This window comes from Scyliorhinus torazame, chromosome 8, assembly GCF_047496885.1.
Source record: "Scyliorhinus torazame isolate Kashiwa2021f chromosome 8, sScyTor2.1, whole genome shotgun sequence".
NCBI lineage: Eukaryota > Metazoa > Chordata > Chondrichthyes > Carcharhiniformes > Scyliorhinidae > Scyliorhinus > Scyliorhinus torazame.
In genome coordinates this window covers 158757809-158783248 of record NC_092714.1, presented here as the reverse complement: position 1 = coordinate 158783248, position 25440 = coordinate 158757809, and the positions used below count along the sequence as shown (strand labels likewise).

General features: G+C 50.5%; 1 protein-coding gene across 4 annotated transcripts in view; it reads right to left on the bottom strand.

The window, feature by feature from the left end:
- Nucleotides 1–25440, bottom strand: part of phex (phosphate regulating endopeptidase homolog, X-linked) — a 691216-nt gene that overhangs the window by 129907 nt on the left and 535869 nt on the right. For all 4 annotated transcript variants that reach the window (XM_072514452.1, XM_072514453.1, XM_072514455.1 and 1 more), the window contains 2 exons: nt 18788–18918; nt 6651–6716 (listed from right to left, as the gene is read on the bottom strand). In XM_072514452.1, coding sequence (XP_072370553.1) covers nt 6651–6716; nt 18788–18918 — 197 coding nt within the window. The remainder of the gene's footprint in view (nt 1–6650; nt 6717–18787; nt 18919–25440) is intronic.

The window sequence follows — 25440 nt, the reverse complement described above, 5'->3', positions numbered from 1 at the left end:
GTTTAATCCTGACAAATGTGAGGTAATGCATTTTGGAAGGTGTAATGCAGGTAGGGAATATACAGTGAATGGTAGAACCCTCAAGAGTATTGAAAGTCAAAGAGATCTAGGAGTACAGGTCCACAGGTCACTGAAAGGGGCAACACAGGTGGAGAAGGTAGTCAAGAAGGCATACGGCATGCTTGCCTTCATTGGCCGGGGCATTGAGTACAAGAATTGGCAAGTCATGTTGCAGCTGTATAGAACCTTAGTTAGGCCACACTTGGAGTATAGTGTTCAATTCTGGTCGCCACACTACCAGAAGGATGTGGAGGCTTTAGAGAGGGTGCAGAAGAGATTTACCAGAATGTTGCCTGGTATGGAGGGCATTAGCTATGAGGAGCGGTTGAATAAACTCAGTTTGTTCTCACTGGAACGAAGGAGGTTGAGGGGCGACCTGATAGAGGTCTACAAAATTGTGAGGGGCAGAGACAGAGTGGATAGTCAGAGGCTTTTCCCCAGGGTAGAGGGGTCAATTACTAGGGGGCAGAGGTTTAAGGTGAGAGGGGCAATGTTTAGAGTAGATGTACGAGGCAAGTTTTTTACACAGAGGGTAGTGGGTGCCTGGAACTCGCTACCGGAGGAGGTGGTGGAAGCAGGGACGATAGGGACATTTAAAGGGCATCTTGACAGATACATGAATAGGATGGGAATAGAGGGATACGGACCCAGGAAGTGTAGAAGATTGTAGTTGAGTCGGGCAGCATGGTCGGCACGGGCTTGGAGGGCCGAAGGGCCTGTTCCTGTGCTGTACTTTTCTTTGTTCTTTCTTTGTTTGTTTGAATTCTGTGCTGATTCCAAGATTGAAGTTGGCTTGTTGTTGCCTGGTCAGAGTACGTGTCTAACTCAGAGAGGTTCTTGACTGTGAGGTGTTACTCGAATCTTGAGCAGCTGCCTGTTCCAACTACTATAGAGGTGTCCACTGGTGCTTAGAACATAGAACATACAGTGCAGAAAGAGGCCATTCGGCCCATCGAGTCTGCACCAACCCACTTAAGCCCTCACTTCCACCCTACCCCCATAACCCAATAACCCCTCCTATCCTTTTTGGTCACTAAGGACAATTTAACATGGCAAATCCATCTACCCTGCACGTCCTTGGACTGTGGGCGGAAACCGGAGCACCCGGAGGAAACAAAGACACTGGGAGAACATGCAAACTTCGCACACAGCCAGAGACCTAGCGGGAAATCGAACCTGGGACACTGGCACTGTGAAGCCACAGTGCTATCCATTTGGGCTACCATGCTGCCCCGTGAAATGAAATGAAATGAAAATCGCTTATTGTCACAAGTAGGCTTCAAATGAAGTTACTGTGAAAAGCCCCTAGTCGCCACATTCCGCCGCCTGTTCGGGGAGGCTGTTACGGGAATTGAACCATGCTGCTGGCCTGCCTTGGTCTGCTTTCAAAGCCAGCGATTTAACTGTATTTACTGCAAGTAAGCCTCAATTTGACAAGCATTTCCAAGATGTTACCCACTTGCTGTGGTCCCATGAGCTGGTCCCTCCTGCTGCAGATAATTGCAAATTTCTGCTTCTGTACCTGCCTCCGGTCTTGGCCACTTCATGCAGGGTTTTTACAGTTTGTGTTGTCTTGTGACCTGAGACAAAACTACAGCAAAGATGGGTTTGGCTGTGTTGGGAACAGAGGGACACCTCAAGGAGTCAAGTAACAGATTTCTGGGTGGAGAGATATTGAGTTATCATTGTTTGCCAAGAATAAAGATCAAGTAGCTGGTGAAATCCATGTCACAAGAATTCTGGATCCTGACAAGATTAGGGAACCATGGATGACGGGTGGAATTGTGAGACTAGCTAAGATGAAAAAGGAAGCATACATAAGATCTAGGCGACTTTAAACTGATGAAGCTTTGGAGGAATATCGGGAAAGTAGGACAAATCTCAAACGCGCAATAAAGAGGGTTAAAAGGGGTCATGAAATATCTTTGGCTAACAGGGTTAAGGAAAATCCCAAGCCTTTTATTCGTACATAAGGAGCAAGAGGGTAACTAGAGAAAGGATTGGCCCACTCAAAGACAAAAGAGGGAATTTATGCGTGAAGTCAGAGGAAATGGGTGAGATTCTTAATGAGTACTTTGCATCGGTATTCACCAAGGAGAGGGACATGATGGATGTTGACGCTCGGGATGGATGTTTAAATACTCTGGGTCAAGTCGGCATAAGGAAGGGGGAAGTTTTGGGTATTCTAAAAGGCATTCAGGTGGACAAGTCCCCAGGTCCGGATGGGATTTATCCCAGGTTACTGAGGGAAGCGAGGGACGAAATAGCTGAGGCCTTAACGGATATCTTTGCAGCATCCTTGAGCACGGGTGAGGTATCGGAGAACTGGAGAATTGCTAATGTTGTCCCTTTATTTAAGAAGGGTAGCAGGGATAATCCAGGGAATTATAGACCTGTGAGCTTGACGTCAGTGGTAGGCAAACTGTTGGAGAAGATACTGAGGGATAGGATCTATTCACATTGGGAGGAAATAGACTTATCAGTGATAGGCAGCATGGTTTTGTGCAGGGAAGGTCATGTCTTACAAACCTAACAGAATTCTTTGAGGAAGTGACAACGTTAATTGATGAGGGAAGGGCTGTAGATGTCATATACATGGACTTCAGTAAGGCGTTTGATAAAGTTTCCCATGGCAGGTTGATGGAAAAAGTGAAGTTGTATGGGGTTCAGGGTGTACTAGCTAGATGGATAAAGAACTGGCTGGGCAACAGGAGACAAGAACAAACAAAGAACAAAGAAATGTACAGCACAGAAACAGGCCATTCGGCCCTCCAAGCCCGTGCCGACCATGCTGCCCGACTAAACTACAATCTTCTACACTTCCTGGGTCCGTATCCCTCTATTCCCATCCTATTCATGTATTTGCCAAGATGCCCCTTAAATGTCACTATCGTCCCTGCTTCCACCACCTCCTCCGGTAGCGACTTCCAGGCACCCACTACCCTCTGCATAAAAAAACTTGCCTCGTACATCTACTCTAAACCTTGCCCCTCTCACCTTAAACCTCTGCCCCCTAGTAATTGACCCCTCTACCCTGGGGAAAAGCCTCTGACTATCCACTCTGTCTATGCCCCTCATAATTTTGTAGACCTCTATCAAGTCTCCCCTCAACCTCCTTCATTCCAGTGAGAACAAACCGAGTTTATTCAACCGCTCCTCATAGCTAATGCCCTCCATACCAGGCAACATTCTGGTAAATCTCTTCTGCACCCGCTCTAAAGCCTCCACATCCTTCTGGTAGTGTGGCGACCAGAATTGAACACTATACTCCAAGTGTGGCCTAACTAAGGTTCTATACAGCTGCAACATGACTTGCCAATTCTTATACTCAATGCCCCGGCCAATGAAGGCAAGCATGCCGTATGCCTTCTTGACTACATTCTCCACCTGTGTTGCCCCTTTCAATGACCTGTGGACCTGTACTCCTAGATCTCTTTGACTTTCAATACTCTTGAGGGTTCTACCATTCACTGTATATTCCCTACCTGCATTACACCTTCCAAAATGCATTACCTCACATTTGTCAGGATTAAACTCCATCTGCCATCCCTCCGCCCAAGTCTCCAAACAATCTAAATCCTGCTGTATCCTCTGACAGTCCTCATCGCTATCCGCAATTCCACCAACCTTTGTGTCGTCTGCAAACTTACTAATCAGACCAGTTACATTTTCCTCCAAATCATTTATATATACTACAAACAGCAAAGGTCCCAGCACTGATCCCTATGGAACACCACTGGTCACAGCCCTTCAATTAGAAAAGCATCCTTCCATTGCTACTCTCTGCCTTCTATGATCTAGCCAGTTCTGTATCCACCTTGCCAGCTCACCCCTGATCCCGTGTGACTTCACCTTTTATACTAGTCTACCATGAGGGGCCTTGTCAAAGGCCTTACTGAAGTCCATATAGACAACATCCACTGCCCTACCTGCATCAATCATCTTAGTGACCTCCTCGAAAAACTCTATCAAGTTAGTGAGACACGACCTCCCCTTCACAAAACCACTAATACGTCCATTTGCTTCCAAATGGGAGTAGATCCTGTCTTGAAGAATTCTCTCCAGTAATTTCCCTGCCACTGAAGTAAGGCTCACCGGCCTGTAGTTCCCTGGATTATCCTTGCTACCCTTCTTAAACAGAGGAACAACATTGGCTATTCTCCAGTCCTCCGGGGCATCCCCTGAAGACAGTGAGGATCCAAAGATTTCTGTCAAGGCCTCAGCAATTTCCTCTCCAGCCTCCTTCAGTATTCTGGGGTAGATCCCATCAGGCCCTGGGGACTTATCTACCTTAATATTTTTTAAGACACCCAACACCTCGTCTTTTTGGATCTCAATGTGACCCAGGCTATCTACACACCCTTCTCCAGACTCAACATCTACCAATTTCTTCCCTTTGGTGAATACTGATGCAAAGTATTCATTTAGTACCTCGCCCATTTCCTCTGGCTCCACACATAGATTCCCTTGCCTATCCTTCAGTGGGCCAACCCTTTCCCTGGCTACCCTCTTGCTTTTTATGTACGTGTAAAAAGCCTTGGGCTTTTCCTTAACCCTATTTGCCAATGACTTTTCGTGACCCCTTCTAGCCCTCCTGACTCCTTGCTTAAGTTCCTTCCTACTTTCCTTATATTCCACGCAGGCTTCGTCTGTTCCCAGCCTTTTAGCCCTGACAAATGCCTCCTTTTTCTTTTTGATGAGGCCTACAATATCTCTCGTTATCCAAGGTTCCTGAAAATTGCCGTAGACAGAGAGTAGTGGTGGAAGGGAGTGTCTCAAAATGGAGAAAGGTGACTAGTGGTGTTCCACAGGGATCCGTGCTCGGACCACTGTTGTTTGTGATATACATAAATGATCTGGACGAAGGTATAGGTGGTCTGATTAGCAAGTTTGCAGAATGTACTAAGATTGGTGGAGTTGCAGATAGCGAGGGGGACTGTCAGAGAATACAGCAAAATATAGATAGTTTGGAGAGTTGGGCAGAGAAATGGCAGATGGTGTTCAATCCAGGCAAATGCGAGGTGATGCATTTTGGAAGATCTAATTCAAGAGCGGACTATACGGTCAATGGAAAGAGTCCTGGGGAAAATTGATGTACAGAGAGATCTGGGAGTTCAGGGTCCATTGTACCCTGAAGGTGGTTGATAGAGTGGTCAAGAAGGCATACAGCATGCTTGCCTTCATCGGACGGGGTATTGAGTACAAGAGTCGGCAGGTCATGTTACAGTTGTATAGGACTTTGATTAGGCCACATTTGGAATACTGCGTGCAGTTCTGGTCGCCACATTACCAGAAGGATGTGGATGCTTCAGAGAGGGTGCAGAGGAGGTTCACCAGGATGTTGCCTGATATGCAGGGTGCTAGCTATGAAGAAAGGTTGAGTAGATTAGGATTATTTTCATTGGAAAGTCGGAGGTTGAGGGGGGACCTGATTGAGGTCTACAAAATTATGAGATGTATGGACAGGGTAGATAGCAACAAGCTTTTTCCAAGAGTGGGGGTGTCAATTACAAGGGGTCACGATTTCAAGGTGAGAGGGGGAAAGTTTAAGGGAGATGTGCGTGGAAAGTTTTTTACGCAGAGGGTGGTGGGTGCCTGGAACGCTTTGCCAGTGGAGGTGGTAGAGGCGGGCACGATAGCATCATTTAAGATGCATCTAGACAGATATATGAACGGGCGGGGAACAGAGGGAAGTAAATCTTTGGAAAATAGAAGACAGGTTTAGATCGGCGCAGGCTGGGAGGGCAGAAGGACCTGTTCCTGTGCTGTAATTTTCTTTGTTTTTTGTTCTTGTTCTGACAGCACAGAACAGCACAGTGGGTGTACCTACACCACAGCGACTGCAACGGTTCAAGAAGGCAGCTCACCACCATCTTCTCAAGGGATTGGGTAACAAATGCTGGCCTAGCAAGCGATGCACTCATCCCATGAATAAACAATTTGAAAAAGGAGGCCGTTCAGTCTATTATGCCAGTACTGGCTCTCTGAACAAGTTACCAAATGAAGGTGGCCAATGGTTTGCACTGCTGCCTCACAGCGTCAGAGACGCAGGTTCAATTCCAGCATTGGGTGACTGTCTGTGCGGAGTCTGCACGTTCTCCCCGTGTCTGTCTGGGTTTCTTCCGGGTGCTCCGATTTCCTCCCACAGTCCAAAGATGTGTAGGTTAGGTGGATTGGCTATGCTAAATTGCCCTTAGTGTCCAAAGGTTAGGTGGGGTTATATGGTTACGGGGATAGAGTGAGGGAGTGGGCCCAGGGAGGGTGCTCTTTCACAGAGGTCGGTGCAGACTCAATGGGCCGAATGGCCTCCTTCTGCACAGTAGTAATTCTGTGAATTCCAATCCCTTACCATGTCCTGATAGCCGTGTGGTGTTATTTTAACCTTTGAGATAATTGGGTCATGGGTTATTTTCAGTACAATGGTTGATATAAGTGAATTGTTTTAATTAACTGGATGGAATTGTCAGCTTGAACACAAATCAGAAGCAGTACTTGCTGAGTGCTCTCCTGATTCACAGAAAACCCAACTGATGCCATGATTACTGAACAGAATGGCCCAGACAGAGCTACCAACACAAAGATTACTGTACCCTGAAAGCCTGCCGAAGCCCAGCGTTGTCAGCAATGTTCTCTCCCAATGTTCTCTGCCCCTTCACCTAAAAGACATAAGGGTAATAGGTTAATAACATGTTTTTATAGATAGGCACACAATAACAACTTACATATATATGTCGAATAACATCACAACGTGCTTCACAGGGCTTATATAAATTTATTGGATACCAAGCCACATTCAGACTGACAACCATAACCTGGGTGAAAGGGAGAAAGTGAGGTAGAGAGACAGCCCGACAGTGACATCGTGATCGCGATCGGGGGGAGAATGGAGTCCGATGCTGGAATCGGGACCGCCGCCGGTTTGACGCCGGTCCGCTATGCTCTGCCCTCGCCAAACCGGCATGATCGTGACGCATGACACTTCAACGCCATTAGCACGTCACCGGCCAGCCCGCCCGCGATGCTCCGCCCCCCGATGGGCCGAGCAGCCGCCTGTTTTAGGCCGGTCCCGCCGGCGTAAATTAGACCTGGTAACTTACCGGTGGGACCTGGCTCTGCGGGCCGCCTCCAGGGTCCTCGGAGGGTGCGGGGGGATCTGGCCCCGGGGGGGTGCCCCCACGGTGGCCTGGCCCGCAATCTGGGCCCACCGATCTGCGGGCGGGCCTGTGCCGTGGGGGCACTCTTTCTCTCCGCACCGGCCGCTGAAACGGTCCGCCATGGCTGTTGCGGAGACAAAACCCCCCCTGTGCATGCGCTGGGATGACGCCAGCACACGCTGGCGCTCCCGCGCATGCGCCAACACGCGCCGGCCAGTGGAGGCCCTTCGGCGCCGGTTGGTGCGGCGCCAAGCCCCTTCCACGCTGGTTGGCACGGCGCCAACCCCGCCGCCGCTGGCCTAGACCCTGAAGGTGTGGAGGATTCCGCACCTTCCGGGAGGCCCGCCGGGTAGGGGAGAATCCCGTCCCCGGTGTGCCGGCTGCGGAACTGTGTCCAGCGCTACAACACTTGGCCGGGATCTGTGCTGCTGGCTGGGGGGGGCTTCTGTTGGGGCTTGTGGGACTGGTGGGGGTTGGCCAGGGGGTGGGCGGTGCGATCGCAGTTGGCAGGTTAGGGGTTTTACGGTGCAACTGTAGTTGTGGGGGGAGGGGAAGGTGGAAGCAAAGAGGAGAAATGTTAAGGGAAGTTGGATAAGATTGGGGGCGGGGTGTTAAATATATTAAGAAATAATGAAATGGTAAAAGACAGTTTAAATGAAATGGGATGAAAACAAATGGGTCGAGGTGGGGTACAGCTGATCATCTTAATTTGTTGAATTCGATGTTGAGACCAGAACGCTGTAGTGTGCCTAACCGGAAGATGAGATGTTGTTCCTCCAGTTTGCGTGGAGCTTCACTGGAACATTGCAGCAGGCCAAGAACAGACATGTGGGCATGGGAGCAGGGTCTTTTGTTAAAATGGCAAGCAACAGGAAGGTCCGGGTCCTGAATGCGCACAGACCGAAGTTGCTCAGCAAAGCGATCACCCAGTCTGCGTTTGGTCTCTCCGATATAGAGGAGACCACATTGGGAGCAGCGAAGGTGCCATGGGTGATGGGAGAGGTACTGGGTATGGTGGAGGAGTGGACTAGATTATCTCGGAGGGAACGGTCTCTGCGGAATGCTGACAGAGGGAGTGAAGGGAAGATGTGTTTGGTGGTGGCATCACGCTGGAGTTGGCGAAAATGGCGGAGGATTATGATTTGCATACGGATGCTGGTGGGATGAAATGTGAGAACGAGGGGACCCTTGTTCTGGGAGGGAGGGGAGGGGGGCGAGGGTAGTGGAACGGGAGATGGACCGCACACTGTTGAGGGCCCTGTCAACAACTGTAGGTGGGAAATCACGGTCGAGGAAGAAGGGACATATTTTGAAGCACCATTTTGGAAAGTGGCATCATCGGAACAAATGCGACGGAGGCGAAGGAGTTGAGAAAAAGGGATGGAGTCCTTACAGGGTGTAGGGTGCGAAGAGCTGTAGTCCAGACAGCTGTGGGAGTCAGTGGGCTTGTAGTGGATATTAGTGGATAGTCTATTGCCGGAAATGGAGAGAGAAAGATCAAGGAAGGGAGACAGAAAGATCAAGGTGCTGCCCTGCGTCATATTTACAGCTTCCAGTCCGCGGGCCCGAACCCCATTCTATTCACCATGGATGTGCAATCTCTCTACACCTCCATCCCACACCAGGATGGCCTGAGAGCTCTTCGCTTCTTTCTCGAAAAGAGACCCGGACAATTCCCATCCACCATCACTCTCCTCTGCCTGGCTGAACTCGTTCTATCTCTCAACAACTTCTCCTTTAACTCATCTCACTTTCTCCAAATCAAAGGTGTAGCAATGGGTACCCTCATGGGATATCACTATGCTTGCTTTTTTATGGGGTATGTGGAACATTCCTTGTTCCAGACCTATCCGGGCCCCTCCCACAACTCCTTTACTGATACATTGATGACTATTTTGGTGCCGCTTCATGCTCTTGTCCGGACCTGGAAAAATTCATCAACTTCGCTTCCAGTTTCCACTCCTCCATCACTTTCACCTGGTCCATCTCAGACCCATCCCTTCCCTTCCTTGATCGTTCTGTCTCCATTTCCGGCAATAGATTATCCACTAATATCCATTACAAGCCACTGACTCCCACAGCTATCTGGACTGCAGCTCTTCGCACCCTACACCCTGTAAGGACTCCATCCTTTCTCTCAACTCCTTCGCCTCCGTCACATTTGTTCCGATGATGCCACTTTCCAAAATGGTGCTCCAAAAATGTGTTCCTTCTTTCTCAACCGTGAGTTCCCACCGACAGTTGTTGACAGGGCCCTAAACAGTGTGCGGTCTATCTCCCGTTCCACTACCCTCGCCCCCCTCCCCTCCCTCCCAGAACAAGGAACCCCCTCGTTCTCACATTTCATCCCACCAGCATCCGTATGCAAATCATAATCCTCCGCCTTTTTCGCCAACTCCAGCGTGATGCCACCACCAAACACATCTTCCCTTCACTCCCTCTGTCAGCATTCCGCAGAGACCGTTCCCTCCGAGACGATTTAGTCCACTCCTCCACCATACCCAGTACCTCTCCCATCACCCATGGCACCTTCCCATGCAATCTCAGAAGGTGTAACACCTGCCCCTTTACCTCTTCCATGCTTAACATCCCAGGTCCATAACACTAATTCCAGGTTAAGCAGTGTTTCACTTGCATCTCTTCCAATTTGGTCCACTGCATTTGCTGATCCCAATGTGGTCTCCACTATATCGGAGAGACCAAACGCAGACTGGGTGATCGCTTTGCTGAGCAACTTCGGTCTGCGCGCCTTCAGGACCCTGGCCTTCCCGTTGCTTGCCATTTTTGCCAGGCACCGGAGCAATAGGTCAGAAGGTGAGAGTATTGAGGGAGAACTAGGGAATAGGGACAGTGGGGCTCTGAGGCAGAGCAGACAGGGAGAAGTTGCTGAACTCAGCGGGTCTGGTGGCCTGAAGTGCATATGTTTTAATGCAAGAAGTATTACGGGTAAGGCAGATGAACTTAGAGCTTGGATTAGTACTTGGAACTATGATGTTGTTGCCATTACAGAGACCTGGTTGAGGGAAGGGCAGGATTGGCAGCTAAACGTTCCAGGATTTAGATGTTTCAGGCGGGATAGAGGGGGATGTAAAAGGGGTGGCGGAGTTGCGCTACCGGTTAGGGAGAATATCACAGCTGTACTGCGGGAGGACACCTCAGAGGGCAGCGAGGCTATATGGGTAGAGATCGGGAATAAGAAGGGTGCAGTCACAATGTTGGGGGTTTACTACAGGCCTCCCAACAGCCAGCGGGAGATAGAGGAGCAGATAGGTAGACAGATTTTGGAAAAGAGTAAAAACAACAGGGTTGTGGTGATGGGAGACTTCAATTTCCCCAATATTGACTGGGACTCACTTAGTGCTAGGGGCTTAGACGGGGCAGAGTTTGTAAGGAGCATTCAGGAGGGCTTCTTAAAACAATATGTAGACAGTCCAACTAGGGAAGGGGCTGTACTGGACGTGGTATTGGGGAATGAGCCCGGCCAGGTGGGAGAAGTTTCAGTCGGGGAGCATTTCGGAACAGTGACCACAATTCACTAAGTTTTAAAGTGCTGGTGGACAGGGATAAGAGTGGTACTAGGGTGAATGTCCTAAATTGGGAGAAGGCAAATTGAATATTAGGCGAGAACTGAAGAACCTAGATTGGGGGCGGATGTTTGAGGGTAAATCAACATCTGACATGTGGGACGCTTTCAAATGTCAGTTGAAAGGAATTCAGGACCGGCATGTCCCTGTGAGGACGAAGGATAAATACGGCAATTTTCGGGAACCTTGGATGACGAGAGATATTGTAGGCCTCATCAAAAAGAAAAAGGAGGCAATTGTCAGGGTTAGAAGGCTGGGACCAGACTAATCCTGTGTGGAATATAAGGAAAGTAGGAAGGAACTTAAGCAAGGAGTCAGGAGGGCTAGAAGGGGTCATGAAACGTCATTGGCAAATAGGGTTAAGGAAAACCCCAAGGCTTTTTACACGTACATAAAAAGCAAGAGGGTAGCCAGGGAAAGGGTTGGCCCACTGAAGGATAGGCAAGGGAATCTATATGTGGAGCCAGAGGAAATGGGCGAGGTACTAAACGAATACTTTGCATCAGTATTCACCAAAAATAAGGAATTGGTGGATGTTGAGTCTGGAGAAGGGTGTGTAGATAGCCTGGGTCACATTGAGAACCAAAAAGACGAGGTGTTGCGCGTCTTGAAAAATATTATGGTAGATAAGTCCCCAGGGCCTGATGGGATCTATCCCAGAATACTGAAGGAGGCTAGAGAGGAAATTGCTGAGGTCTTGACAGAAATCTTTGGATCCTCACTGTCTTCAGGTGATGTCCCGGAGGACTGGAGAATAGCCAATGTTGTTCCTTTGTATAAGAAGGGTAGCAAGGATAATCCAGGGAACTACAGGCCAGTGAGCCTTATATCAGTGGTTGGGAAATTACTGGAGAGAATTCTTCGAGACAGGATCTACTCCCATTTGGAAGCAAATGGACGTTTTCGTGAGAGGCAGCATGATTTTGTGAAAGGGAGGTCGTGTCTCACAAACTTGGGTCTCTGTCTGTGCGGAGTCTGCACATCCTCCCGGTGTGTGCGTGGGTTTCCTCCGGGTGCTCCGGTTTCCTCCACAGTGCAAAAATGTGCAGGTTAGGTGGATTGGCCATGGTAAATTTCCCTTAGTGTCCAAAATTGCCCTTAGTGTTGGGTGGGGTTACTGGGTTATGGGGATAGGGTGGAGGTGTTGACCTTGGGTAGGGTGCTCTTTCCAAGAGCCGGTGCAGACTCGATGGGCCGAATGGCTTCCTTCTGCAGTGTAAATTCTATGAAATCTATGATAGAGTTTTTTGAAGAGGTCACAAAGATGATTGTTGCAGGTAGGGCAGTGGATGTTGCCTATATGGACTTCAGTCAGGCCTTTGACAAGGTCCCTCATGGTAGACTGGTACAAAAGGTGAAGTCACACGGGATCAGGGGTGAGCTGGCAAGGTGGATACAGAACTGGCTAGGTCATAGAAGGCAGAGAGTAGCAATGGAAGGGTGCTTTTCTAATTGGAGGGTTGTGACTAGTGGTGTTCTGCAGGGATCAGTGCTGGGACCTTTGCTGTTTGTAGTATATATAAATGATCTGGAGGAAAATGTAACTGGTCTGATTAGGAAGTTTGCGGATGACACAAAGGTTGGTGGAAATGCGGATAGCGATGAGGACTGTCAGAGGATACAGCCGGATTTAGATCGTTTGGAGACTTGGGCGGAGAGATGGCAGATGGAGTTTAATCCGGACAAATGTGAGGAAATGCATTTTGGAAGGTCTAATGCAGGTAGGGAATATACAGTGAATGGTAGAACCCTCAAGAGTATTGAAAGTCAGAGAGATCTAGGTGTACAGGTCCACAGGTCACTGAAAGAGGCAACACAGGTGGAGAAGGTAGTCAAGAAGGCATACGGCATGCTTGCCTTCATTGGCCAGGGCATTGATTATAAGAATTGGCATGTCATGTTGCAGCTGAATAGAACCTTAATTAGGCCACACTTGGAGTATAGTGTTCAATTCTGGTTGCCACACTATCAGAAGGATGTGGAGACTTTCGGGAGGGTGCAGAAGAGATTTACCAGGATGTTGCCTAGTATGGAGGACATTAGCTATGAGGAACGGTTGAATAAACTCGGTTTGTTGTCACTGGAACGACGGAGGTTGAGGGGCGACCTGATAGAGGTTTACAAAATTATGAGGGGCATAGACAGAGTGGACAGTCAGAGGCTTTTATCCAGGGTAGAGGGGTCAATTACTAGGGGGCATAGGTTTAAGGTGAGAGGGGCAAAGTTTAGAGGAGATGTACGGGGCAGGTTATTTACAGAGGGGAGTGGGTGCCTGGAACTCGCTGCCGGAGGAGGTGGTGGAAGCAGGGATGATAGTGACATTTAAGGGGCAACTTGACAAATACATGAATAGGATGGGAATAGAGGGATACGATCCCAGGAAGTGTAGAAGATTATAGTTTAGTCGGGCAGCATGGTCGGCATGGGCTTGGAGGGCCGAAGGGCCTGTTCCTGTGCTGTACTTTTCTTTGTTCTTTGGCAACAAAAGACCCTGCTCCCATACCCTCATGTCTGTTTTTGGCCTGCTGCAATGTTCCAGTGAAGCTCCACGCAAACTGCAGGAACAACATCTCATCTTCCGGTTAGGCACACTACAGCCTTCCGGCCTGAACATCGAATTCTACAACTTCAGGTGATCAGCTCTACCCCCACCTCGGCCCATTTGTTTTCATCCCATTTCATTTTAAATGTCTTTTACCATTTCTTTCTTTCTTAATATATTTAACCCCCCTCCCCCACCACCCCCCCCCCCCCCCCCCCCGCCAATCTTATCCACCTTTCCTTAGCATTTCTCCTCTTTGCTTCCCCCTTCCCCTCCCCCACATCTACAGTTCATCCTCTGATGTTAGTTTCTCTGCTGTTTGGCATGAGCACTCTTTCCCCTGGGTTTCTGTGGCCATTAGCACCCGGCGTCCCTGGGTTTCTGTGGCTATGACTCATCTTTCATTCTCACTCCACAGTATAAATATTTCCCACTTTCTCTGTCCGTTAGCTTTGACAAAGAGTCAACAGACTCGCAACTTTAGCTCTTTTCTCTCCCGACAGATGCTGCCAGACCTGCTGAGATTTTGCAGCATTTTCTCTTTCGTTTCAGATTCCAGCATCCGCAGTAATTTGTTTTTATCCAGTGCCCCAGACATACCTGTAACCCACCCAGTGCCTCAGACATGCCTGTAACCTACACAGTGCCCCAGACATGCCTGTAACCCACACAGTGCCCCAGACATGCCTGTAACCCACACAGTGCCCCAGACATACCTGTAACCCACAGTGCCCCAGACATGCCTGTAACCCACACAGTGCCCCAGACATACCTATGGCCCACACAGTGCCCCAGACATGCCTGTAACCCACACAGTGCCCCAGACATGCCTGTAACCCACACAGTGCCCCAGACATGCCTGTAACCCACACAGTGCCCCAGACATACCTGTAACCCACACAGTGCCTCAGACATACCTGTAACCCACACAGTGCCCCAGACATACCTGTAACCCACACAGTGCCCCAGACATACCTGTAACCCACACAGTGCCCCAGACATGCCTGTAACCCACCCAGTGCCCTAGACATACCTGTAATCCACACAGTGCCCCAGACATACCTGTAACCCACACAGTGCCCCAGACATACCTGTAACCCACCCAGTGCCCCAGACATGCCTGTAACCCATCCAGTGCCCCAAACATACCTGTAACCCACACAGTGCCCCAGCTATACCTGTAACCCACCCAGTGCCCCAGACATACCTGTAACCCACCCAGTGCCCCATATGTACCTGTAACTCACACAGTGCCCCAGACATGCCTGTAACCCACACAGTGCCCCAGACATACCTGTAACCCACACAGTGCCCCAGACATACCTGTAACCCACACAGTGCCCCAGACATACCTGTAACCCACACAGTGCCCCAGACATGCCTGTAACCCACCCAGTGCCCTAGACATACCTGTAATCCACACAGTGCCCCAGACATACCTGTAACCGACCCAGTGCCCCAGACATACCTGTAACCGCCCAGTGCCCCGGACATACCTGTGACCAGTCCGTGCCCCACACATACCTGTAACTCACCCAGTGCCCCGGACATACCTGTGACCAGTCAGTGCCCCAGACATACCTGTAACTCACCTCGTGCCCCAGTTGTACTTGCAACTCCCCCCACGTCTATCAGATATACCTGTAACCCACCCAGTGCTCAAGATGCACCTGTATCCCACCCAGTGCCTCAGACTTACCTATAACCCACCTAGTGCCCGAGACATATTTGTAACCCACCCAATGATCGAGCCAAACGTCTAACCCACCCAGTACCCCAGACGTACCTGTACCTGTATTGTACCCAGTGCCCTGGACATAGCTGTAACCCACTCAGTGCCCTGCACATACCTGTAACCCATTCTGTGCCCTATACGTGCCCCAGCTATACCTGTAACTCACCCAGTGCCCCAGCCATATTTGTAACCCACACAGTGCCCCAGACATGCCTGTAACCCACAGTGCCCCAGACATACCTGTAACCCACACAGTGCCCCAGACATACCTATGGCCCACACAGTGCCCCAGTCATGCCTGTAACCCACACAGTGCCCCAGACATGCCTGTAACCCACACAGTGCCCCAGACATACCTGTAACCCACAGTGCCCTAGACATGACTGTAACCAACCCAGTGCCCCAGACATGCCTGTAACCCACACAGTGCCCCAGACATGCCTGTAACCCACACAGTGCCCTAGACCTACCTGTAACCCACAGTGCCCCAGACATGCCTGTAACCCACCCAGTGCCCCAGACATGCCTGTAACCCACACAGTGCCCCAGACATACCTGTAACCCACCCAGTGCCCCAGACATGCCTGTAACCGACCCAGTGCCCCAGACATACCTGTAACCGACCCAGTGCCCCAGACATGCCTGTAACCCACCCAGTGCCCCAGACATGCCTGTAACCCACCCAGTGCCCCATACATACCTGTAACTCACCCAGTGCCCCGGACATACCTGTAACCCACCCAGTGCCCCAGACATACCTGTAACCCACCCAGTGCCCCAGACATGCCTGTAACCGACCCAGTGCCCCAGACATACCTGTAACCGACCCAGTGCCCCAGACATGCCTGTAACCCACCCAGTGCCCCATACATACCTGTAACTCACCCAGTGCCCCGGACATACCTGTGACCAGTCAGTGCCCCAGACATACCTGTAACTCACCCAGTGCCCCAGACATACCTGTAACTCACCCAGTGCCTCAGACATACCTGTAACTCACCCAGTGCCCCGGACATACCTGTGACCAGTCAGTGCCCCAGACATACCTGTAACTCACCTCGTGCCCCAGTTGTACTTGCAACTCCCCCCACGTCTATCAGATATACCTGTAACCCACCCAGTGCTCAAGATGCACCTGTATCCCACCCAGTGCCTCAGACTTACCTCTAACCCACCTAGTGCCCGAGACATATTTGTAACCCACCCAATGATCGAGCCAAACGTCTAACCCACCCAGTACCCCAGACGTACCTGTAACTCACCCAGTGTCCCAGCCATAGCTGTAACCAACCCAGTGCCCCAGACGTACCTGTACCTGTATTGTACCCAGTGCCCTGGACATAGCTGTAACCCACTCAGTGCCCTGCACATACCTGTAACCCATTCTGTGCCCTATACGTGCCCCAGCTATACCTGTAACTCACCCAGTGCCCCAGCCATATTTGTAACCCACCCAGTGCACTGGACATACCCGTAGCCCACCCAGTGCTCTAGACATACCTGTAACCACCCAGTGCCCCAGACATGCCTGTAACCGACCCAGTGCCCCAGACATACCTGTAACCCATCCAGTGCCTCAGCCATACTTGTAACCACCCAGTGCTCTGGACATACCTGTAACCGATCCAGTGCCCTGGACATACCTGTAACCACCCAGTGCTCTGGACATACCTGTAACCGATCCAGTGCCCTGGACATATCTGTAACCACCCAGTGCTCTGGACATACCTGTAACCGATCCAGTGCCCTGGACATACCTGCAACACACTCAGTGCCCTGGACACACCTGTAACCACCCAGTGCTCTGGACATACCTGTAACCCATTCTGTGCCCTATACGTGCCCCAGCTATACCTGTAACTCACCCAGTGCCCCAGCCATATTTGTAACCCACACAGTGCCCCAGACATGCCTGTAACCCACAGTGCCCCAGACATACATGTAACACACACAGTGCCCCAGACATACCTATGGCCCACACAGTGCCCCAGTCATGCCTGTAACCCACACAGTGCCCCAGACATGCCTGTAACCCACACAGTGCCCCAGGCATACCTGTAACCCACAGTGCCCTAGACATGACTGTAACCAACCCAGTGCCCCAGACATGCCTGTAACCCACACAGTGCCCCAGACATGCCTGTAACCCACACAGTGCCCTAGACATGCCTGTAACCCACAGTGCCCCAGACATGCCTGTAACCCACCCAGTTCCCCAGACATGCCTGTAACCCACACAGTGCCCCAGACATACCTGTAACCCACCCAGTGCCCCAGACATGCCGGTAACCCACACAGTGCCCCAGACATATCTGTAACCCACCCAGTGCCCCAGACATACCTGTAACCCACCCAGTGCCCCAGACATGCCTGTAACCGACCCAGTGCCCCAGACATACCTGTAACCGACCCAGTGCCCCAGACATGCCTGTAACCCACCCAGTGCCCCAGACATGCCTGTAACCCACCCAGTGCCCCATACATACCTGTAACTCACCCAGTGCCCCGGACATACCTGTGACCAGTCAGTGCCCCAGACATACCTGTAACTCACCCAGTGCCCCAGACATACCTGTAACTCACCCAGTGCCTCAGACATACCTGTAACTCACCCAGTGCCCCGGACATACCTGTGACCAGTCAGTGCCCCAGACATACCTGTAACTCACCCAGTGCCCCAGACATACCTGTAACTCACCCAGTGCCTCAGACATACCTGTAACTCACCCAGTGCCCCGGACATACCTGTGACCAGTCAGTGCCCCAGACATACCTGTAACTCACCTCGTGCCCCAGTTGTACTTGCAACTCCCCCCACGTCTATCAGATATACCTGTAACCCACCCAGTGCTCAAGATGCACCTGTATCCCACCCAGTGCCTCAGACTTACCTCTAACCCACCTAGTGCCCGAGACATATTTGTAACCCACCCAATGATCGAGCCAAACGTCTAACCCACCCAGTACCCCAGACGTACCTGTAACTCACCCAGTGTCCCAGCCATAGCTGTAACCAACCCAGAGTCCCAGACGTACCTGTACCTGTATTGTACCCAGTGCCCTGGACATAGCTGTAACCCACTCAGTGCCCTGCACATACCTGTAACCCATTCTGTGCCCTATACGTGCCCCAGCTATACCTGTAACTCACCCAGTGCCCCAGCCATATTTGTAACCCACCCAGTGCACTGGACATACCCGTAGCCCACCCAGTGCTCTAGACATACCTGTAACCACCCAGTGCCCCAGACATGCCTGTAACCGACCCAGTGCCCCAGACATACCTGTAACCCATCCAGTGCCTCAGCCATACTTGTAACCACCCAGTGCTCTGGACATACCTGTAACCGATCCAGTGCCCTGGACATACCTGTAACCACCCAGTGCTCTGGACATACCTGTAACCGATCCAGTGCCCTGGACATATCTGTAACCACCCAGTGCTCTGGACATACCTGTAACCGATCCAGTGCCCTGGACATACCTGCAACACACTCAGTGCCCTGGACATACCTGTAACCACCCAGTGCTCTGGACATACCTGTAACCGATCCAGTGCCCCAGCTATACCTGCAACACACCCAGTGCCCTGGACATACCTGTAACCACCCAGTGCCCTGGACATACCTGTAACCACCCAGTGCCCTGGACATACCTGTAACCACCCAGTGCCCTGGACATACCTGTAACCCACCCAGAACCCCTGACATACCTGTAAACCAGCTTGTCCCCAGTAATACTCATCATACTGTTTTATCATACATTCAGTTTTGTCATTGAACCTCGAAATTGATGCATTGCTCCACCACTGATGCAAATTTCCATTTTTATCATATTTTCGACCTAAAAACAGAATCAATTCATAAGAAAAATGTTATAATTCTTTTGTAATATATATCAGTTGAATAGTGAAATCTTCACGAGTATATACTTCAGGTTCAAATTGCTTGAGAACCATTCATCACACTTATCATTCCTGCCCTGTCAATGTCCCAATTTCCTTTGGTGCAGCCAGTAACTGATCCACTTTAATAACTGCCCACCGATTCTCTCCTGTCCTAATCAATGGGACAGCCTCTCAGGTGGCATTTCACCTGAACCCTTGCTGAAATCTAGGAAAGTAACATGTACTGAGTTCCATCATTCCTGAGCACTGATAATCTCTCAAAGAACTTTGATATGTTGATTAGGTATGATGTGCTCCCTGCAATAGGCCCAGTGACTTCAAAAAGCAAGAGGGTAGCCAGGGAAAGGGTTGGCCCACTGAAGGATAGGCAAGGGAATCTATGTGTGGAGCCAGAGGAAATGGGCGAGGTACTAAATGAATACTTTGCATCAGTATTCACCAAAGAGAAGGAATTGGTAGATGTTGAGTCTGGAGAAGGGGGTGTAGATAGCCTGGGTCACATTGAGATCCAAAAAGACGAGGTGTTGGGTGTCTTAAAAAATATTAAGGTGATAAGTCCCCAGTGCCTGATGGGATCTACCCCAGAATACTGAAGGAGGCTGGAGTGGAAATTGCTGAGGCCTTGACAGAAATCTTTGGATCCTCACTGTCTTCAGGGGATGTCCCGGAAGACTGGAGAATAGCCAATGTTGTTCCTCTGTTTAAGAAAGGTAGCAAGGATAATCCAAGGAACTACAGGCTGGTGAGCTTTACTTCAGTGGTAGGGAAATTACTGGAGAGAATTCTTCGAGACAGGATCTACTCCCATTTGGAAGCAAATGGACGTATTAGTGAGAGGCAGCATGGTTTTGTGAAGGGGAGGTCGTGTCTCACTAACTTGATAGAGTTTTTCGAGGAGGTCACTAAGATGATTGATGCAGGTAGGTCAGTGGATGTTGTCTATATGGACTTCAGTAAGGCCTTTGACAAGGTCCCTCATGGTAGACTAGTACAAAAGGTGAAGTCACACGGGTTCAGGGGTGAGCTGGCAAGGTGGATACAGAACTGGCTAGGTCATAGAAGGCAGAGAGTAGCAATGGAAGGATGCTTTTCTAATTGGAGGGCTGTGACCAGTGGTGTTCCACAGGGATCAGTGCTGGGACCTTTGCTCTTTGTAGTATATATAAATGATTTGGAGGAAAATGTAACTGGTCTGATTAGTAAGTTTGCAGACGACACAAAGGTTGGTGGAATTGCGGATAGCGATGAGGACTGTCAGAGGATACAGCAGGATTTAAATTGTTTGGAGACTTGGGCGGAGAGATGGCAGATGGAGTTTAATCCGGACAAATGTGAGGTAATGCATTTTGGAAGGTCTAATGCAGGTAGGGAATATACAGTGAATGGTAGAACCCTCAAGAGTATTGAAAGTCAAAGAGATCTAGGTGTACAGGTCCACAGATCATTGAAAGGGGCAACACAGGTGGAGAAGGTAGTCAAGAAGGCATACGGCATGCTTGCCTTCATTGGCCGGGGCATTGAGTATAAGAATTGGCAAGTCATGTTGCAGCTGTATAGAACCTTAGTTAGGCCACACTTGGAGTACAGTGTTCAATTCTGGTCGCCACACTACCAGAAGGATGTGGAGGCTTTAGAGAGGGTGCAGAAGAGATTTACCAGAATGTTGCCTGGTATGGAGGGCATTAGCTATGAGGAGCGGTTGAATAAACTCGGTTTGTTCTCACTGGAACGAAGGAGGTTGAGGGGAGACCTGATAGAGGTATACAGAATTATGAGGGGCATAGACAGAGTGGATAGTCAGAGGCTTTTCCCCAGGGTAGAGGGGTCAATTACTAGGGGGCATAGGTTTAAGGTGAGAGGGGCAAGGTTTAGAGTAGATGTACGAGGCAAGTTTTTTACGCAGAGGGTAGTGGGTGCCTGGAACTCGCTGCCGGAGGAGGTGGTGGAAGCAGGGATGATAGTGACATTTAAGGGGCATCTTGACAAATACATGAATAGGATGGGAATAGAGGGATACGGACCCAGGAAGTGTAAAAGATTGTAGTTTAGTCGGGCAGCATGGTCGGCACAGGCTTGGAGGGCCGAAGGGCCTGTTCCTGTGCTGTACATTTCTTTGTTCTTTATTCTTTGTATATCCAATATGTTTTGCTAGATTTTCCCGCTTGTAAAAATAGTTTCTTGGCAACACAGAATATGGTGGCAAAGTGGTGAGCACTGCTACCTCACAGCGCCAGGGATCTGGGTTCAATACCAGACTTGGCTTACTGTCTGTGTGGAGGTTGCATTTTCTCCCCGGGTGCTCCGGTTTCCTCCCACAGTCCAAAGATGTGCAGGTTAGGTGGATTGGCCATGATAAATTGCCCCTCAGTGTCCAAAGGTTAGGTGGGATTATTGGGTTACGGAGGTAGGGCAGGGGAGTGGACCTGGGCAGGGTGCACTTTCAGAGTGTGGGTGTAGATTTGATGCCCGAATAACTTCCTTCTGCACTGTAGGGATTCTATGATTCTATGATTACTGAGAAGAGGGCCACGTTTCTCTCTTTTCCCCTGATACTCATTTCAGAATTCAATGGTTTATTTGTTATCTGTGCGATTATGAGATTCTGGGAGCTGAGCTATGCTCATTGTGCTTGATTGATAATCGTGCATGTGGACTCAGAGCTAAATTAGACCGAGGGTGGGAATCTCCGGCCTTGTTTACCCAGGGACCGTGTCATGATATCCATATTTACATATCATGGTGCAATCACACACACACACTGATGGACAGGTCGACGGACCAATCAACACACATGCAACACCACAGCCAATCACCAGTGAGAGCACACGCACTATAAAACAGGGAACACCACAGTTCCCGCTCATTCCAGCAGGAGACAGCTCAGAGCACAGAGCTCACAGCGTGCCACTCAGACATACACCATGTGCTGAGTGCCTCTCTAAGATAGTGCTAGGGCTGGGTCCACAGGTTAGCTGGTGAAGTACGAACCGCAGCCAAAAGTTAACAGTTGTTATTATTCAGAACAATAAAACAGAGTTGTACCATCTGCAACCGTGTTGGTTCGTTTGTGTAGGGGAACACCCAACACGACATGATACCAGGTTGGAAACTCCCCAGCAACTGTGAGACCCACCTGCACAAATCTTCAGAGATCCGCCATCTTGCGCCATGGACACCATCAGCCCGCCGCAGCCGCTCCAAATCACTGGAAATCTCGGCGTCAACTGGAAGCTGTTTAATCAGCGCTTCCAGCTCTTCCTAGAAGCCACAGACAGGGAGGATGCATCGGACACCAGGAAGATCGCCCTCCTCCTCTCCACGGCAGGGCAACACGCCATCCACATCTACAACTCCCTGGCATTCGCGGAAGGCGAGGACAAGACGAAGTACAAGACGGTCCTTCTAAAACTTGGGCAACACTTCAGCGTCGAGGTGAATGAGAGCTTCGACAGGTGCCTCTTCCAGCAGCGCCTGCAGGGTAAGGATGAGCCTGTCAATCCTTTTTGATACACCTCCGCATCCTCGCGCAGTCCTGTGGCTATGAGGCCACCTCCGATTCCATGATTCGGGAACAGATCGTTTTTGGGGTCACCTCGAACACCCTACGCCAGCAGCTCCTGAAAATAAAGAGCCTCACCCTAGCCACCGCCATCGAAACCTGCGTCCTCCACGAAAACGCGACCAGCCGGTACTCCCAATTCCAGGCGGCCGAATCGGCACGGCAGGGGTCCTACGAGGCCGAGCGGGTCCAGTCGATCGAGTTCCTCCCGGCCCGCGGCCCGGACAAGGGCGACCATTTTGCGTGTTTTCCGAGGCCTCCCGCGCTTGTACGCGCAAAAAGAGGGGACGTTGGCACAGAGGGGTGTGACGCACAGGCACGCTCTATGCAGGACCGAACTGCGCATGCGCGGTGGCGCAACGAGCGCCATGACGTCACGACGTGCGGCAACTGTGGATCCACACATTTAAAGCGGCAATGTCCAGCCAAAACTCGATATTACCTCCACTGTGGCAAGATGGGCCACTACGCTGCCTGCTGTCGAGCAGCTCAACCTGCCAACGCTCCCCAATTTCGCCAGCCTCGCAGGGACGTGCGGGCCATTCAGCCTCCATACACCGACTCATACCCTGACGACGTCCAGACCGGTGATACCGACGACCGGGAAGCCTTCCGCGTTGCGGTAATAGACAGAAATCGGATGTCCCCAAGTAGGACCCACCAGCCGATGCCAGTGCACAGCGTTAAACCGGGCGATGAATGGTGTGCCATCCTAACGGTCAACCGATCACCAATCACATTCCGTTTAGACACTGGTGCCTCCGCCAATCTCATTGCACGGTCAGCCTTCTACGCCTTGAAGGTCAAACCACCAATTCGGCCATCCCACTGTCAGTTGGTCGATTACAAAGGTAATGTTATCCCGGCCATGGGATCTTGCCAGCTCGAGGTTGCACACAATTCATACACAGCCACACTGTCTTTTGAGATAGTCGGATCATCGAAGGACTCCCTGCTAGGTGCACAGGCGTGCAAGATCCTCCACCTCGTTCAGCGGGTACACACTCTGTCTCCAGAAGGCACGTCCGATTTCCCGGATGCAGACTTTAGGGCAAAGCTCCACTCGCTCGTCGCCCACAACCAGCAGGTTTTCGAGGGCATGGGCACACTGCCCTACACTTACAGAATATGGCTCAAACCGGACGCCACCCTGGTCATTCACGCACCTCGTAGAGTCCCAGCACCACTCAAGGACCGCCTCAAGCAGCAGCTGCAGGATCTGCAGGACCAAGGAGTGCTTTCCCGGGTCACGGAGCCTACGCCATGGATCAGCTCCATGGTGTGCGTTAAAAAGCCCTCTGGCGAACTCCGGATCTGCATCGACACGAAAGACCTGAACAATAACATCATGAGGGAACACTACCCCATACCCAAACGGGAAGAAATCACGAGCGAAATGGCCCGGGCTAAAATTTTTACCAAGCTTGATGCCTCAAAGGGCTTTTGGCAGATTCAGCTGGATCAGTCCAGCAGGAAGCTGTGTACTTTCAACACTCCCTTTGGCAGATACTGCTACAATAGGATGCCGTTTGGCATCATCTCGGCATCCGAGGTGTTTCATCGAATCATGGAACAAATGATGGAGGGCATCGAAGGGGTGCGCGTCTATGTTGACAACGTCATCATCTGGTCCACCACACCACGGGCGCACATCAGTCGTCTCCAGTGCGTCTTTGCTCGGATACGAGAACACGGCCTGCGCCTCAGACGAGACAAGTATTCTTTTGGCCAAACTGAGCTAAAGTTTCTGGGGGACCACATATGGTCCGGATGCAGACAAAGTGACAGCTATTGCAGCCATGCCGCAGCCGGCAGAGGACAGTGTATTCCAGACCCTAACCACTCGCTGTGTGAACCTGCCTCCACCACACCATCAGACAGTACATTCCAGATCCTAACCACGCGCTGTGTGAACCTGCCTCCACCACACTCTCAGACAGTACAGTCCAGATCCTAACCACTCGCCGTGTGAACCTGCCTCCACCACACTCTCAGACAGTACATTCCAGATCCTAACCACTCGCTGTGTGAACCTGCCTCCACCACACTCTCAGACAGTACAGTCCAGATCCTAACCACTCGCCGTGTGAACCTGCCTCCACCATACTCTCAGACAGTATATTCCAGATCCTAACCACTCGCCGTGTGAACCTGCCTCCACCACACTCTCAGACAGTATATTCCAGATCCTAACCACTCGCTGTGTGAACCTGCCTCCACCACACTCTCAGACAGTAGATCCTAACCACTTGCTGTTATTGGCTTGATTTAATTTAATTCAGTGAGACTTGAATTTATAACATCTGGGGTGCTCACCTCCTGCTTACAAGCGAGGCCAGCAGAGCAACTGGCAATGAACAAAGAGGGATAAGGAGATTGGGATTATTGAGGTGCAGTGCCTTCAGATGTGTCTCGACTGGTTACTCCACACTGCAATAAAATCAGTTGGGTGTTCGTCCTCTCACAACCAGACCATAAGGACATAAGACCATAGGACATAGGAGCAGAATTGGGCCACTCGGCCCATCGAGTCTGCTCCGCCATTCAATCATGGCTGATATTTTCTCATCCCCATTCTCCTGCCTTCTCCCCATAACCCCTGATCCCCTTATTAATCAAAAACCTAACTCTCTCTGTTTAAAAACACTGTGATTTCGCCTCCACAGCCTTTTGCGGCAAAGAGTTCCACAGATTCACCACCCTCTGGCTGAAGAAATTCCTCCTCATCTTCTGTTTTAAAGGATCGTCCCTTTAGTCTGAGATGGTGTCCTCTGGTTCTAGTTTTTCCTACAAGTGGAAACATTCTCTCCACGTCCACTCTATCCAGGCCTCGCATTATCCTGTAAGTTTCATCCTTCCAAATTCCAACGAGTACAGACCCAGAGTCCCCAACCGTTCC